General features: G+C 45.9%; 1 protein-coding gene across 2 annotated transcripts in view; it reads left to right on the top strand.

Moving 5' to 3' along the window:
• Positions 1-252: 252 nt before the first annotated feature.
• Positions 253-17,396, top strand: part of WASL (WASP like actin nucleation promoting factor) — a 44,758-nt gene continuing 27,614 nt past the window's right edge. For both annotated transcript variants that reach the window (XM_040411833.1, XM_040411824.1), the window contains exon 1: positions 253-531. In XM_040411833.1, coding sequence (XP_040267767.1) covers positions 421-531 — 111 coding nt within the window. In that variant the 5' untranslated portion in view covers positions 253-420. The remainder of the gene's footprint in view (positions 532-17,396) is intronic.

Raw genomic sequence — 17,396 nt, 5'->3', positions numbered from 1 at the left:
CTGCTCTAGGTCCTGGGAATAAAACCCCTACTACTCCGTGTCCACGCCTCAGAACGCTGCTTCGCAAACACTAGGATCAGGTGACTACGGAAGCTTCCAAGGGTGAAATCCAGCTTGGCGTTTCTGTGACGTAGCCCGTGAGCGCCGCCTCAGGCATCCCCGCGGAAGGCAGCAGTGCGCCACACGATAGCCGAGGCGTTCTACGTGTTTATGCGGCGCGCGCACAGCAGCCAGGCCCCCTATTACCACGCGTCGGGAGCCCCGCCCACCACAGGCCTGTTCAGCTTGCTAGGGAGGAAGCGGCAGGAGCGGATCCGCCCACAACACGACGACAAGCGCCCGGGACATGGAGCGGCCCTGATCCCCCCTCAGACCACCGGGCTAGAGCTGCCTCCTCAGGGAGGACACTGACGTGCAGACATGAGTAACAACAACAACCGGCAGTCCAAGCGGGTCACCAACTCCGGCTCCATCCTGCTGACTGCCCAGGAGAATGACACCCTGTACGGCTACCTGGGCAAGAAGTGTGTGGTGAGTGTGTAGGGGCTGACAGCTGGGCACCTGTATGGGGGAGGGGAGGTGGGTATTTGTCTTCTACCCCCAGTAGGTTCTGACTTCCGGCTTGTGGCCAGGTAGATCTGGTGTCACCACATGTCCAAGGGTCATGTTGACCCTCTTGTCACCTGCTCTGCTCAGAGAAGTCCACCCTATAATATAATATTGGGACTCTATGAGCGAATCTGCTACCTTATCACTTCCTCCTAATGGATTCAGGCATATGTTGTGCTGCCCCTGTGCCCAGCCCCCGGACAGAGCAGAAAGCAGTGCTGATGGGCATCACACAGAGCAGGTGACAGGAGAGCCGCCGTGGGCATTATCGCTCCCCAGCGGAAGTGGAACGTCAGGTAGAGCCACCAAATATTCCTGAATTTAGAAATAGTCCCAGTTTCACAAACCAAAATCTGAGCGATGGGCTGTACGGGCGATGTGTGACACCTCGGTAATGCTGTGACTCACTGGTACCAGTTACGTAACTGCCTCCCTGCTTGTATCATTAGGTATCGGCATTGCCATCTGCTGATGCCAGACATACCTGTGGGCACTGCCAACTATCATACATGTGAGATGTCGCCAGGGCGTTCTTACATGCAGCCATGTTTGTCTTCTGCAGCTAACCCTATCGTTCCTTTCCAGGATAGCCACGCGGCCTCCTGCCGTCCATATGTGACCTCAGGTCTACTCTCCGTTTTCTGTATTGTCAGCAGCCATTACAGGCCCGGAGTAACATTAGGTCCTGTTCACATCACGTTAAAGGGGTTTTCCGAGACTTTATACTGATGACTTGTTCTCAGGATAGGTCATCAGTATCTGATCGGTGGGCTGTGACACCCGGGACCCCCACTTCAGCACCGTGGCCTTATCCCTGCTCGCCAAGCACATTGTATAGCGGCTGTTCTTGGAATTCACTTCAGTGGGGCTGTGCTTCTCCTAGGTCATCACTCGGACTAGGAAAAGCAGAGAGAAGGCCACGGTGCCTTCTCAAACAGCTGATCGGCGGTGGTCCCGGGTGTCTGACCCCCACCGATCAGATACTGATGGACTATCCAGAGGATAATCCATTCGCATAAAAGTCATGGAAAACCCCTTTATACATGTTACAGGGGTTGTCTAAGATATTGATGGCCTTCCCAACAGGGTAGGCCATCAGTAGAAGATTGGTGGGGGGTCTGATTCCTGGCACCCCCACTGATCAGCTGTCTGAAGAGGCCACATCGCTGTAGTCTCTTCCTAGGCCTGTGACTTCATGGTCATTGGTCACATGGTGTAGGGGCAGCTCATCCCCATTCAGGGAAATACCAAGCACAGCCGCTATCCAATGGTAAGCGGTGAGGAGGCCTCTGATCAGTGTCAGACCCCCGCCGATCTAATATTGATGGCCCAACCTGACGATAGGTCATCAATATTAAACCCAGTTAAGCTCCCATCCACTCGATGGCAGCCTCTGCCAGACCAGTATACCGTAAGAGAAAGGTTAGGAATAGTGTATTAGACCACTGTATACAGTAAAAATACATTCTGTGCAGTATAGTTTTTCCCTGTGGATGACGTATGTCTGTACATTGCAGCCGTTAGACATAGTCAGGTCCATAAATATTGGGACATTGACACAATTCTAACATTTTTGGCTCTTTACACCACCACAATGGATTTAATGAAATGAGCAAGATGTGCTTTACCTGCAGACTGTCAGCTTTAATTTGAGGGTATTTACATCCAAATCAGGTGAACGGTGTAGGAATTACAACAGTTTGCATATGTGCCTCCCACTTAAGGGACCAAAAGTAATGGGACAATTGGCTTCTCAGCTGTTCCATGGCCAAGTGTGTGGTGTTCCCTCATTATCCCAATTACAATGAGCAGATAAAAGGTCCAGAGTTCATTTCAGTGTGCTATAAGCATTTGGAATCTGTTGCTGTCAACTCTCAAGATGAGATCCAAAGAGCTGTCACTATCAGTGAAGCAAGCCATCATTAGGCTGAAAAAACAAAAAAAAACATCAGAGAGATAGCAAAAACATTAGGCGTGGCCAAAACAACTGTTTGTAACATTCTTAAATGGAATCTGTTACCTATTTTGACCATATAATACCGTTAACATAGCAATGTGCAATAAAGTACCTTCATTCCAGCATGTGTCCTCTTTCTTTTATTCAACTTTTCATTCAGATGAAAAAGCGATTTTTCTGATATGCAAATGAAGTTTTAAGGTGCCCAGAGGGGCGTTATTACTCTGCTCTAGTGCCCAGTAACGCCCCCCTGCAGTGCCCAGTAACGCCCCCCTGCAGTGCCCAGCACGCCTCCTAAGAAATAAATGTACTCCTACATCCTTGCCGAACGGCGCCTCCCCCTCCACTACGTCATTTAATTTATTCACTGCACCGTCCTTGCCTCCGAAATCCCGCGCAGGCGCAGTATCGCTGAGTGCCTGCGCCTGTACGATACTCCTGAGGGCAACAGCACTCTGATTACGTCACTGGGCTCGGGCATGCCCAGTGACACTATTGAGGCTGTTGCCCTCTGGAGCAGGAGTATCGTACAGGCGTAGGCACTCAGCGATCCTGCGCGGGATTTCGGAGGCCAAGAGAGGAGGAAGCAAGAACGGTCTAGTGAATAAATTAAATGACGTAGTGGAGGGGGTGGCGCCGTTCGGCAAGTATGTGGGAGTACATTTATTTCTTAGGAGGCGTGCTGGGCTTGGAAGAAAGGTGGGCTGGGCATGGCAGGGGGCGTTACTGGGCACTAGAGCAGAGTAATAACGCCCCTCTGGGCACCTTGAGACTTCATTTGCATATCAGAAAAATCACTTTTTCATCTGAATGAAAAGTTGAATAAAAGAAAGAGGACACATGCTGGAATGAAGGTACTTTATTGCACATTGCTATGTTAATGGTTTTATATGGTCAAAATAGGTGACAGATTCCCTTTAAAAAGAAGGAACGCCCCGGTGAGCTTAGCAAAACCAAAAGACCCGGAAGACCACACAAAACCGCTGTGGTAGATAACCGAAGAATTCTTTCCCTGGTGAAGAAAACACCCTTCACAACAGTTGGCCAGATACAGAACACTCTCCAGGAGGTAGGTGTATGTGGGTCAAAGTCAACAATCAAGAGAAGACTTCACCAGAGTGAATACAGAGGGTTTACCACAAGATGTAAACCATTGGTGAGCCTCAAAAACAGGAAGGCCAGATTAGAGTTTGTCAAACGACATCTAAAAAAGCCATTCACAGTTTTGGAACAACATCCCATGGACAGAGGAGACCAAGATCAACTTGTACCAGAGTGATGGGAAGTGAAGAGTATGGATAAGGAAAGGAACTGCTCATGATCCTAAGCATACCACCTCCTCAATGAAGCATGGGGGTGGTAGTGTCATGGCGTGGGCATGTATGGCTGCCAATGGAACTGGTTCTCTTGTATTTATTGATGATGTGACTGCTGACAAAAGCAGCAGGAGGAATTCTGAAGTGTTCCGGGCAATATTATCTGCTCATATTCAGCCAAATGCTTCAGAACACTTCACAGTGCAGATGGACAATGACCCAAAGCATACTGCAAAAGCAACCAAAGAGTTTTTTAAGGGAAAGAAGTGGAATGTTATGCAATGGCCAAGTCAATCACCTGACCTGAATCCGATTGAGCATGCATTTCACTTGCTGAAGACAAAACTGAAGGGAAAATGCCCCAAGAACAAGCAGGAACTGAAGACAGTTGCAGTAGAAGCCTGGCAGAGCATCACCAGGGATGAAACCCAGCGTTTGGTGATGTCTATGCGTTCCAGACTTCAGGCTGCAATTGACTGCAAAGGATTTGCAACCAAGTATTAAAAAGTGAAAGTTTGATTTATGATTATTATTCTGTCCCATTACTTTTGGTCCCTTAACCCCTTAAGGACTCGGCCCTATTTCACCTTAAGGACTTGGCCATTTTTTGAAAATCTGACCACTGTCACTTTAAGTGCTGATAACTTTAAAACGCTTTGACTTACCCAGGCCGTTCTGAGATTGTTTTTTCGTCACATATTGTACTTCATGACACTGCTAAAATTGGGTCAAAAAAGTTAATTTTTTTGCATAAAAAAATAAAATTTTTACCAAAAATTTTGAAAAATTAGCAAATTTCAAACTTTCAGTTTCTCTACTTCTGTAATACATAGTAATACCCCCAAAAATTGTGATGATTTTACATTCCCCATATGTCTACTTCATGTTTGTAGCATTTTGGGAATGATATTTTATTTTTTGGGGATGTTACAAGGCTTAGAAGTTTAGAAGCAAATTTTGAAATTTTCAGAAATCTTCAAAATCCCACTTTTTATGGACCAGTTCAGGTTTGAAGTCATATTGTGAGGCTTAGATAATAGAAACCTCCCAAAAATGACCCCATTCTAGAAACTACACCCCTCAAGGTATTCAAAACAGTTTTTTCAAACTTTATTAACCCTTTAGGTCTTCCACAAGAGTTAATGGCAGATGGAGAAACAATTTTGAAATTTATATTTTTTGGAAAATTTTCCAATATAATCAATTTTTTCCAGTAGTAAAACAAGGGTTAACTGCCTAACAAAACTCAAAATGGGTTGCCCCGATTCTGTAGTTTGCAGAAACACCCCATATGTGGTCGTAAACTACTGTTTGGCCGAACGGGAGCACATAGAAGGAGGGGAACACCATATGGGTTTTGGAAGGCAGATTTTGCAGGACTGGTTTTGTTTATACCATGTCCCATTTGAAGCCCCCTGTTGCACCCCTAGAATAGAAATTTCAAAAAAGTGACTCCATCTAAGAAAGTACACCCCTCAAGGTATTCAAAACTGGGTTTACAAACTTTGTTAACCCTTTAGGTGTTCCACAAGAGTTGATGGCAGATGGAGAAACAATTTTGAAATTTCTATTTTTTGGAAAATTTTCCAATATAATCAATTTTTTCCAGGAGTAAAACAAGGGTTAACTGCCAAACAAAACTCAAAATGGGTTGCCCCGATTCTGTAGTTTGCAGAAACACCCCATATGTGGTCGTAAACTACTGTTTGGCCGAACGGGAGCACATAGAAGGAGGGGAACACCATATGGGTTTTGGAAGGCAGATTTTGCAGGACTGGTTTTGTTTATACCATGTCCCATTTGAAGCCCCCTGTTGCACCCCTAGAATAGAAATTTCAAAAAAGTGACTCCATCTAAGAAAGTACACCCCTCAAGGTATTCAAAACTGGGTTTACAAACTTTGTTAACCCTTTAGGTGTTCCACAAGAGTTGATGGCAGATGGAGAAACAATTTTGAAATTTCTATTTTTTGGAAAATTTTCCAATATAATCAATTTTTTCCAGGAGTAAAACAAGGGTTAACTGCCAAACAAAACTCAAAATGGGTTGCCCCGATTCTGTAGTTTGCAGAAACACCCCATATGTGGTCGTAAACTACTGTTTGGCCGAACGGGAGCACATAGAAGGAGGGGAACACCATATGGGTTTTGGAAGGCAGATTTTGCAGGACTGGTTTTGTTTATACCATGTCCCATTTGAAGCCCCCTGTTGCACCCCTAGAATAGAAATTTCAAAAAAGTGACTCCATCTAAGAAAGTACACCCCTCAAGGTATTCAAAACTGGGTTTACAAACTTTGTTAACCCTTTAGGTGTTCCACAAGAGTTGATGGCAGATGGAGAAACAATTTTGAAATTTCTATTTTTTGGAAAATTTTCCAATATAATCAATTTTTTCCAGGAGTAAAACAAGGGTTAACTGCCAAACAAAACTCAAAATGGGTTGCCCCGATTCTGTAGTTTGCAGAAACACCCCATATGTGGTCGTAAACTACTGTTTGGCCGAACGGGAGCACATAGAAGGAGGGGAACACCATATGGGTTTTGGAAGGCAGATTTTGCAGGACTGGTTTTGTTTATACCATGTCCCATTTGAAGCCCCCTGTTGCACCCCTAGAATAGAAATTTCAAAAAAGTGACTCCATCTAAGAAAGTACACCCCTCAAGGTATTCAAAACTGGGTTTACAAACTTTGTTAACCCTTTAGGTGTTCCACAAGAGTTGATGGCAGATGGAGAAACAATTTTGAAATTTCTATTTTTTGGAAAATTTTCCAATATAATCAATTTTTTCCAGGAGTAAAACAAGGGTTAACTGCCAAACAAAACTCAAAATGGGTTGCCCCGATTCTGTAGTTTGCAGAAACACCCCATATGTGGTCGTAAACTACTGTTTGGCCGAACGGGAGCACATAGAAGGAGGGGAACACCATATGGGTTTTGGAAGGCAGATTTTGCAGGACTGGTTTTGTTTATACCATGTCCCATTTGAAGCCCCCTGTTGCACCCCTAGAATAGAAATTTCAAAAAAGTGACTCCATCTAAGAAAGTACACCCCTCAAGGTATTCAAAACTGGGTTTACAAACTTTGTTAACCCTTTAGGTGTTCCACAAGAGTTGATGGCAGATGGAGAAACAATTTTGAAATTTCTATTTTTTGGAAAATTTTCCAAAATAATCAATTTTTTCCAGGAGTAAAACAAGGGTTAACTGCCAAACAAAACTCAAAATGGGTTGCCCCGATTCTGTAGTTTGCAGAAACACCCCATATGTGGTCGTAAACTACTATTTGGCTAAACGGCAGGACATAGAAGAAGGGGAACGTCATATGGTTTTTGGAAGGCAGATTTTGCTGGACTGGTTTATTTACACCATGTACCCTTTCAAGCCCCCTGATGCACCCCTAGAGTAGAAACTCCACAAAAGTGACCCCATCTAGGAAACTACGGGATAAGGTGGTTGTTGTTTTGGGACTATTTTAGGGGTAAATATGATTTTTGGTTGCTCTATATTACTCTTTTTTGAGGCAATGTAACAAAAAAAAAATTCTAAAATTGTTTCTACATTCGCTATTTAGTTTTGTGGAACACCTAAAGGGTTAACATAGTTTGTAAAGTAACTTTTGAATACCTTGAGGGGTGTAGTTTCTTAGATGGGGTCACTTTTTTGGAGTTTCTAGTCTAGGCTACATCAGGGGGGGCTTCTAATGGGACATGGTGTCAAAAAAAAACCTGTCCTTCAAAATCTGCCTTCCAGAAACCATATGGAGTTCCCTTCGTTCTATGCCCTGCCGTGCGGCTATATAGCCATTTACGACCACATATGGGGTGTTTCTGCAAACTACAGAATCAGGGCCATAAATATTGAGTTTTGTTTGGCTGTTAACCCTTGCTTTATTACCGGCAAAAAGGATTCAAATGGAAATTTTGCCCAAAAATGAGTGTTTTGGCACCGTTTTTATTTTATATTTTTAACACCGTTCATCCGAGGCGTTTGGGCAAAAGTTATTTTTATAGCGACGACTTTTACGCACGCGACGATGCCCAATATGTATGGTTCTCAGACTTTGGAGACACTAAGCAGGCATCCTAAAAACTGCGGCCCTCCAGATGTTGTAAAACTACAATTCCCACCATGCCCTGCTGATGGCTGTAGGTTGTCTGGGCATGCTGGGAGTTATAGTTTTACAACATCTGGAGGGCCGCAGTTTGAGGATGCCTGCACTAAAACTAATATTTTTTTGGGAAAAAAAAAATGTTTCCGTGTCTCCAAAGTCTGAGAGCCATAGTTTTTTATGTTCTCTAGTGGACTGTTGGGGATTATAAAAATTTAGTACTCCATGGAAGTGTGATACTCCCTGAAGCAATCGATAATGCAGAGGCCCGGATGATCGGGGCAAGTGTCGCACTGAGTGGTGGTGTCCTTCCGTATCCCCCTCCTGCGACACACTCTGCACTTTTTTTGGGTTCGTCCCTTCTTTCCAGTATGGGGGACCACACCTGGAAAGTGTTGGCCAGGGACGATCCGGGCGCCTCCAATTCCCGAGGTACTCCGGCCTGCTCTTTCCCGGTCCGAAAAGATCAGGTCCTTGAGGACTGCCTCATAGAATTGGAGGAATGACCCTGTGCTGCCAGCGCTTCGGGATAGTACAAAAGAGTTGTACATGGCAACCTGCACCAAGTAGACCGCAACTTTTTTGTACCATGCCCGGGTTTTGCGCATGGCGTTATATGGCTTGAGGACTTGATCCGAGAGATCAACTCCTCCCATATACCGATTGTAGGCGACGATACAATCGGGCTTGAGGACCGTTGCCGCGGTACCTCGCACAGGGACTGGGGTGGTGCTGTTACCGTGGATTGTGGACAGCATAAGGACATCCCTCTTGTCCTTATACCTGACCAGCAACAGGTTTCCACTGGTAAGTGCACGGGTCTCACCCCTGGGGATAGGTACCTGGAGGGGGTAGGCAGGGAGGCCGCGTTGATTTTTCCGCACGGTCCCACAAGCGAACGTGGATCTGGCGGCAAGGGACCTGAACAAGGGAATGCTGGTATAAAAGTTGTCCACGTACAAGTGGTAACCCTTATCCAGCAGTGGGTACATAAGGTCCCACACGAGTTTCCCGGTAACACCCAGAGTGGGGGGACATTCTGGGGGTTGAATCCGGGAATCTCGCCCCTCGTACACACGAAATTTGTAAGTGTACCCTGAGGTACTCTCACAAATTTTGTATAGCTTCACGCCATACCTCGCCCGCTTTGTGGGAATATATTGGCGGAAACTGAGTCTCCCCTTGAACGCAACGAGAGACTCATCAACCGCGACCTCCCTTCCAGGTACGTAGGCCTGCTGAAATGTGGCCCCAAAGTGATCGATGACCGGCCGTATCTTGTACAGCCGGTCATAGGCAGGATCACTTCGGGGGGGACATGCTGCATTATCGGAATAATGCAGACATTTCCGGATGGCCTCAAACCGGGGACGTGTCATGACCATACTGTACAGTGGGGTCTGGTATAGGACGTCCCCACTCCAGTATTGCCTGACACTGGGTTTTTGGACTAGACCCATATGCAGCACGAGGCCCCAAAATGTCCTCATCTCGGCTGCACTGACCGGCGTCCAGCCACCGGGTCTAGCCAAAAATGAGCCTGGGTTTTGAGCGACGAACTGTTGGGCGTACAGATTCGTCTGCTCCACCATCAGATTCACCAGTGGGTTACTGAAAAAAAAACTAAAATAGTCTATTTCAGTAAACCCCACTGTGGGAATCTGGATTCCAGGATTGCCAGCAAAATCCGGAATCTCAGGCTCAAAGTCCACTGGGGGACACCAGCTAAGTTCATCGGCAGGGGGCTCCGGTGGACTTATTTGGTGGGCCGGGAAACCAGTACGAACCCCAGGGCGGCTCGTACTAGGGTGGGCCACAGGATCCCTAGCATGTGGGGCCCCTGGCTCCGCCTGGCGGCGTCTCCGCCGCCTTGGTGGCTCATCGTCATCAGATGATGATGAGGAGGATGCGGATGACAAAAGGAACGTGGGGTCATCCTCATCCTCACTGGGGCTCTCAGAGTCGGAGGCAATCTGGGCGTATGCCTCCTCGGCCGAGAACATCCGGCGGGCCATGGGTGTGTGTGCGTGTATGTGTGCGTGTGTGGAAACCTTTATTATATGTGCGTGTGTGTGGGGGCAACGGGTGTTCGCGTACTAAAAAAGGCAAAAAAAGAAAGGGCAAGTGTTAGGAAAAAAAAAGTTCAAACTTGCTGATCAGCGGTACAACGCTGATCAGCGGTCGGTGGGGTGGTGGGGCGGGCGATGCGCTAACACTGGACGGACGCTAAAAAGTGCCGGCCAGTCAGCGCACACAAAAAAAAAAAAAAGTGGTGGTAAGGGGGCTGGTGGTCAGGGGAGACGGGGGGCTGGTGGTGGGGGAGGGGGTGGGGTGGGGTGGGGTGGGGTGGGGGACTGGTGGTGGGGGGGTCTGGTGGGGGGGGGGCAAGTGGCAGGGGGGGATCTGGGGTCTGATGGATGGATCAAAGAAAGTTTGGAAATAAAAGTTTTTTTTTTTTTTTCTAACTAACTTTTCCCTTCTTTCCCTGCCTAACGGTGCCTCTCCCTCACTGACCCTAACCTACCTGGGTGGCGATGGGTGCAGGAGGGTGATGGATGCCGATTGTGGGGACACAGGAGCTCGTTCTGGACGGTGCTGCACGGTCAGGGTGCTGGACAGGAAGAGGAGGGGAGAGAGGAGCGCAGGAAGTTTGAATCTCGCGCCTCTCTCCCCTGCTCCAATCAGCACCCTGGACAGCGGCGTTCAGCACCAGGGCCAGCACCGCCTCTCCAAATCCTCGGACTGCGATAGGTGGTGTAAAATTACGCCACCGATCGCAGTCTTTTTCCGGTTCATCGGGTCACAGGACACCCGAATGGACCGGAAACGCAGAAAACCGCAGGTCTGAATTGACCTGCGGTTTTCTGCGATCGTCGATGCGGGGGGGTCAAATGACCCCCCCCTGCATTGTTACGGGATGCCGGCTGAATGATTTCAGCCGAAATCCCGTTCCGATTAACCCCTGGGGCGCCGGAATGCCGATTTCAAGTTAGGACGTACCGGTACGCCCTGAGTCCTTAAGGACTCGGGAAATAGGGCGTACCGATACGCCCTGCGTCCTTAAGGGGTTAACAAGTGGGAGGCACATATGCAAACTGTTGTAATTCCTACACTGTTCACCTGATTTGGATGTAAATACCCTCAAATTAAAGCTGACAGTCTGCAGTTAAAGCACATCTTGTTCGTTTCATTTCAAATCCATTGTGGTGGTGTAAAGAGCCAAAAATGTTAGAATTGTGTCGCTGTCCCAATATTTATGGACCTGTGTCAGGAGCTTCTCCCAGCGTTTCTCAGGTGCATGTAAATGGGGCTTATCTGCTCTTTTTACAGGAGGTGGTATGGCATGTAATTGCCAGCCTCTCTGTAATGCCACTTTTAGGCCTTATTCACACACCAGTGACTCACAGATGTACTGAATTTGATGGGTATATTCACCCCCATTTTACACAAACTGTTGGAAGGAATTGATCTCGAAACATGGACATTGTCATGGATGAAAAGCACAACTGTTTTTCACAGAGGGGAAAACTGACACGGGCATGTGAATATGGCCTAGGTTTGTGTGCATTGGGCATGTATTAAAGGGGTTTTCTTTCTCCCCCCCTGATGATCTGTCCTCTGGATAGGTCACCAGTATCTGATCAGTGGTGGTCTGACACCCAGGATCCCCACTGATCAGCTGTTTGAGAAGGCTCTAGCGTTCCTGTGAGCGCTCTGGGCTTCTCACAGCTTACCAAGCACAGCGCCGTACATTGTATAGTGGCTGTGCTTGGTATCGCACTCAGCCCTATTGAAGTGAATGCTATACCGAGCACAGCCGCTATACAATGTACGGCGCTGTGAGAAGCCTAGAGCGCTCACAGGAACACTAGTGCCTTCTCAAACAGCTGATCAGTGGGGATCCTGGGTGTCAGACACTGATGACCTACTGAAAACCCTGCCTATATATATATTTATATATATATATATATATATATAACGTGTATGTTCTGCGATCACTCAAAAACGCAACCATTGATTTCAACGAACCTTGGTATACACATCCATTGCTACCTGGAAAGAAATCTTGTGGGGATCACAGCTCTTTAGGACATACCGTTCCTGAGATATTCCCAAAAGATTACCTGCATTAGCCAATACAAGCCTGCCAGTCTTTTTCTTCATATCCCAACTGCCATACACACAGTCACATGTCCCTCATCAGCCAGTAGAAGCTCACAGGCCCTTAGTCTCCACATACACACAGTTTTACTCCAGGTTTCCATAACAACCCAGCCATTTTTCTTCACTGCTGTAGGTCAGCTTAAGGCTAGGGCTACATGACGACGCACCAATGTCGCGCAATTTTTTTTATAATGATAGTCTATAGTGTCGCACTGCGACATATGACATGCTGCGACAGTCGCAGAAAAACCCATCTTGGATGGATTTTTTTGCGACTGTCGTGTCGCAGCATGTCACATGTCGCAGTGCGACACCATAGACTATCATTATAAAAATTGTTGAGACAAAATGTCGTGCAACACAGGTCGTCATGTAACCCTAGCATTAAACGGGCAGGGCACTGTGGAGGTCATTGTTAAGGGAGTGGGGTGCTTTGAAACTCCCTGTTAAAGGGGCGGGCTGTTGTGAAGTTCAAAGTTAAGGGCATGGGCTGCTGTTGAGGTCCCATTTTTAAAGTGGCGTAGCACTTTGGGGGGGTGAGGGGCTGTGGAGGTCACTGTTAAGGGGGCAGGGTGCTGTGGATATCTTTTAACGACACACAGAAACATTAAATAGATGAAATACACCCGTGCGAAGCCGGGTCCTTCTGGTAGTTTATGATAATAAACATGTCACCTTTTACCTCTGTCCGTGTGCCAGAACTGAAATCGTCTCCAGCCAGGAGATTTCTGGTGTAATGTGCACCAGCTTCTGCCTGCCTCCTCCGAGGGGGTTGGAAAATGCTAAAAAAAAAAAAAAAAAAAAAAAAAAAAGAAAAGATGAAAATAGCATTTGCAACGAAATTATGACTTTTCTTTGTCAAAAAAATGGAAAAGAGCTAGAGTAAATGATGCCGGATGTGTTTGTCTGGTTTTTCAATGTACTTAGAAGATATCGGTAGGGTGGTCAGCGCGGCACCCAAATGACCAAAAACTGTTTAGCGCTGTAGGCATGAATTATACAGGGCAATTTACCAATCCATATTAAGTTCTATGTGAGAGAAAAACACTCATCAAAAACCTTTTGATACGTGGATGGGATTTTTATGTGCTCCTCTACACTAGCATCGCCCATCTGACGGCTGGTGGGAAAGTGCAGCATAACTGCAGTGTGAAGGCGATCCTGTGTGGGCCATTCTGCGTTACTGTAACCTGTGTGTAAGGCCTCGTTCACATTTCCGTGTCTGTTTCACATCATTGACAAAAATCAGTCCGTGTTACATCCGTGTTTGGTCTGTGTGTCCGTTTTTACCCTCCGTGTCGTAGATATTACACAGATGCTCTTCAGCTGAAAATGAATTTCCAGAGCATCTCCTACCAGTGGTCAGGGAAAAACTGATGCCATACGTGTTGTCCGTGATTTTCAACAGACTTTACTGGGCACGTTTGGTCCACATCAGACCAAAGGAGTGCAATTCTCAGATTTAATTTTTTTTCACCGACCCCCGCGGTCATTAAAAAGAAAATTTTAATAAATGGGTACGTGTGCTGTCCGTGGAAAATGCGCACAGCACGCAGTGAAAAACAGAAAAGTGAACAAGGCCTAAATATGTCCACCTCCCTCCCCCAAAAAAATACCTTTCCTGCCTTGTAGAATAGATAGGGGGGCAGTCGTACCCATGTCACTGGCACTGCTGTTAGAAGTGTGTACAGATTGACTGTGGCCTGCTTCCTGCTGTGCCGTCATTCCCATGAACTTTTCCATGTTCTCTCTGCTGTTTCTCATGTACTGCATGCCGCCATCCACGTTACAGGGGGCATGTGGTGGCACATGAATACCTGCTGACCAGTAACCTTTCTGCCTTCACGTATTTCCCTGACGTAATGACGTAGGTTTCCCGGCATTGGAAGATTAACTGTAATAATCCTAATTCACATATTCGGGGGACGTCCACATCAAACGGATACGCGTGGATTTTCTGCCATGGATTGCAGGAGGCAGCGCTAAATCTTCTCCACGCTGTGAGAAGCTGACCAGCAGAGCAGACTTTTTTTTTACCTGGGTCCCGGCACTGGTCATGCTGTAATTTCTCGGTATTGTGGTTTGTCCCATTCAAGTGGGTGAACTGGACCCATGATTATCTGTTTAAGGGCCCTTTTACATGAGTGGGTTTCCCGTGTGGGTGCAATGGGTGATGTAAAGGCATAGCACCCGCACTGAATCGTGACCCATTAATTTCTATGGGTCTGTGCAGATGAGCGTTGTTTTTCACGCATCAGTTCTGCGTTGTGTGAGAATTGCAGCATGTTCTTTAATCTGCGTTTTTCACCCAGCCCTGGCCCCATAGAAGTGCATGCGTTTTTCACTGATGGTTGCTAGGAGATGTTGTTTGTAATTCTTCAGGTTTTTTTCACGCACATGAAAAACGCATCAAACAGCTGATCAGCGGGGGTCCCTACTGATACGATACTGATGACGTATCTTGAAGTTAGGTCATAAGTATCAAAATCTCCTGTTCTGTGTTTTTGACCTGCACCTGGTTTTGGCTCACAATAACTGATGGAACTGACTGATCAAATAACTGAAGTGTGAACTCACCCTAAGGCTACATTCACACGTCCGTGGTGTGTTGCGGACCCGCAAATTGCGGGTCCGCAACACACCAGCCCATCACTCCCATAGAAATGCCTATTCTTGTCCACAAGCTGCGGACAAGAATAGGACATGCTCTATCTTTTTGCGGAGCTGCGGACCCATAATCGGGGCCGTGCTCCGCAATTGCGGCTGCAGACAGCACACTGTGTGCTGTCCGCATCCATTCCGTCCCCATAGAGAATGAATGGGTCCGCACCTTAGGCTCCATTCACACGTCCGCAAAATGTTCCACATCCGTTCAGCAATTTTGCTGGGGCCTGCTGATGGTTTCCAGGCCTGTGATGGTAATCTGCCTGCAAAGCCATGCACTAGGTACAGCTCAGCAGGGAGCGCCGCAGAATCCCATTCACCATAATAAGTCTCTATTATGGTGTATGGGACAAAACATCAGAAGATCCCAATAAACCATAAAAATAGAAAAAAAATTCAAATCGCCCTGTTTCCTAATTTTACGAATAAAAATAAACAATCAAAAATGGTATTGCCGTGCCTGAAAATGTCAATGCCATTTTTTTTTAGTCACTGTGGGCCCCCCCCCCCCAAAAAAAAGAATAACAGTGATGAAAAAGTCATATGTACCACAAAAATGGTACTAATACAAATTTGTTCTTTCCACATAAAACAAGTCCTCATACAACAGAACTGTAAAGTTATGGCTGTCAGAAAATGGCGATGCAAAAATTTATATATATATATATATATATATATATATATATATATATATATATATATATATTTTTAAAGGTTTTTATTTTTGTTAAAGTAGTAAAATAAAAACAATACAAATCTGGTATCGCTGTAATCGTATTGACCTGCAGAATAAGGATATCATGTCATTCTTAGCGCACACTGAGCGTCATAATGTCAGAACCCCAAAACCTTGGCAGGAATGTGGATTTTCTTTCCATTTTCACCCCAGAAAGAATTTTTCTTTCGGTTTTCCAATACAAGGCATGGTAAATTAAATGGTGCCGTTAAAAAATGCTTCTTGACGTGCAAAAAAAATAAGCCATTATGGCTATCTGAACGGAAAATAAAAAAGTGATGGCTTTTGGAATGCTGAAGAAAAAATAAAAATGCAAAAAAACAAAAATGGAGGGGTTAAATACCACTGTAAGGGCCAGCTGATGTATATCTCATTGTGAGTCCTGACAACTAAACTTCAGCTTTATCCCTCCAGTACAGTCCCTTTAACCATGTGGACACCAACACACATTTTTAGCATTTTTACATATTTAACATGATTGTGCTGAAGGGCTTGTTCATACTACTAGATAGAAACCAGTTTAGCCACATACCTTGCCCTCATGACCAATCACAGGACTGCTTGGGACCAGACAACTGCCTTGCTCTTGCGGGAACTGGAAGAGCAAAGAATGAGACTGCGGGGGATACATTTGGAGCATTGGGGTTGTCGGCATCTAGGCCAGTAAACAAATGTAAAACATTAGAGGTTGTCCTAGAGTTTCTGAAAAGGACATTTTGTGTTGGAAAAACAAAATCCAGCCATCATTCACCCGCCTCTCCAGCATCAGTGCTCTATAGGTCCCCGCTGGGCAGTATTTGGAACGGTTCAACTCTTGAATAACCTCTTAAATGAATGCATTTAGGGCAGGGATGCCAACCTGTGGCCCTCCAGCTGTTCTAAAACTACAACTCCCAGCATGCCCCAATAGCTGTAGGCTGTCCAAGCATGCTGGGAGTTGTAGTTTTGCAATAGCTGGAGGGCTGCAGGTTGGGCATCCCTGATTTAGGGTATTATTTAAAATGTTGCAGCATTTGTAAGACAGTACATAGCAGCTGCAGACTGCCGCTCACTGTGAGATCCATCAGAGAGGTCTCCAGCACCTCTCTCCTAACCTCAACCCAACCAAAGCTCATCTTAGGCTGCATTCACACAACAGTGGGAAAAAAGCCATTTGTTACCATTTTTGAATCCGTTTTCATGGCCGTTAAATACAGATGAATACTGATACCAATGTGATATTATTATTGATTACCTATCCTGAGGAAGCCCGGAGAACCCCTTTAAAGAGGACCTTTCATCTATTTAACCCTAGTCTAATTAGGGTCTTGCCTTATAGGGCGGCCCCCACTGATGTCATCGCACTTTAAAAAAAAAAAAAATAGACCCCTGTTGTCCCCCGTTGATTTTGGCGCCTTATATTCTAATTAGTCGACTTGGTTATACTAGGCGGAGACTGGGCGGTTGTCTTCTCTCTGGCTGGGAGCGCATCCAATCAGAGCGCACTGCTCATAGCCAGGGAGGAGGAGCTAATTAAGCATTTTTTTTTTTTTCATTGCTTCACCTCCTCCAAAAAAGTAGTAAATGATCAAAAAGTTGAACATATCTCACAATAGTATCAATAAAAACTACAGATTACACAGCTGGCGAGGACTCTTTTTGCATGGAAAACGTAGGGGGCAGAATATGGCATTGCAGAGCAGTTTTTTTGTTTCCAAAATGTTAAAACACTAAGAAAACTATACTAATGTGATAGCGCTATAATCGTGCTGACCCGCAGAATGAAGGGAACAGTTTTACTGCATAGAGAATGCCATCAAATGAAATCCATAAAACTATGGCTGAATTGCACCCAATTTC

Source organism: Bufo bufo, chromosome 1 (assembly GCF_905171765.1).
Source record: "Bufo bufo chromosome 1, aBufBuf1.1, whole genome shotgun sequence".
NCBI classification, from domain to species: domain Eukaryota; kingdom Metazoa; phylum Chordata; class Amphibia; order Anura; family Bufonidae; genus Bufo; species Bufo bufo.
The sequence above is the reverse complement of the archived record's forward strand: the minus strand, read 5'-3'. Positions and strand labels throughout refer to the sequence as shown.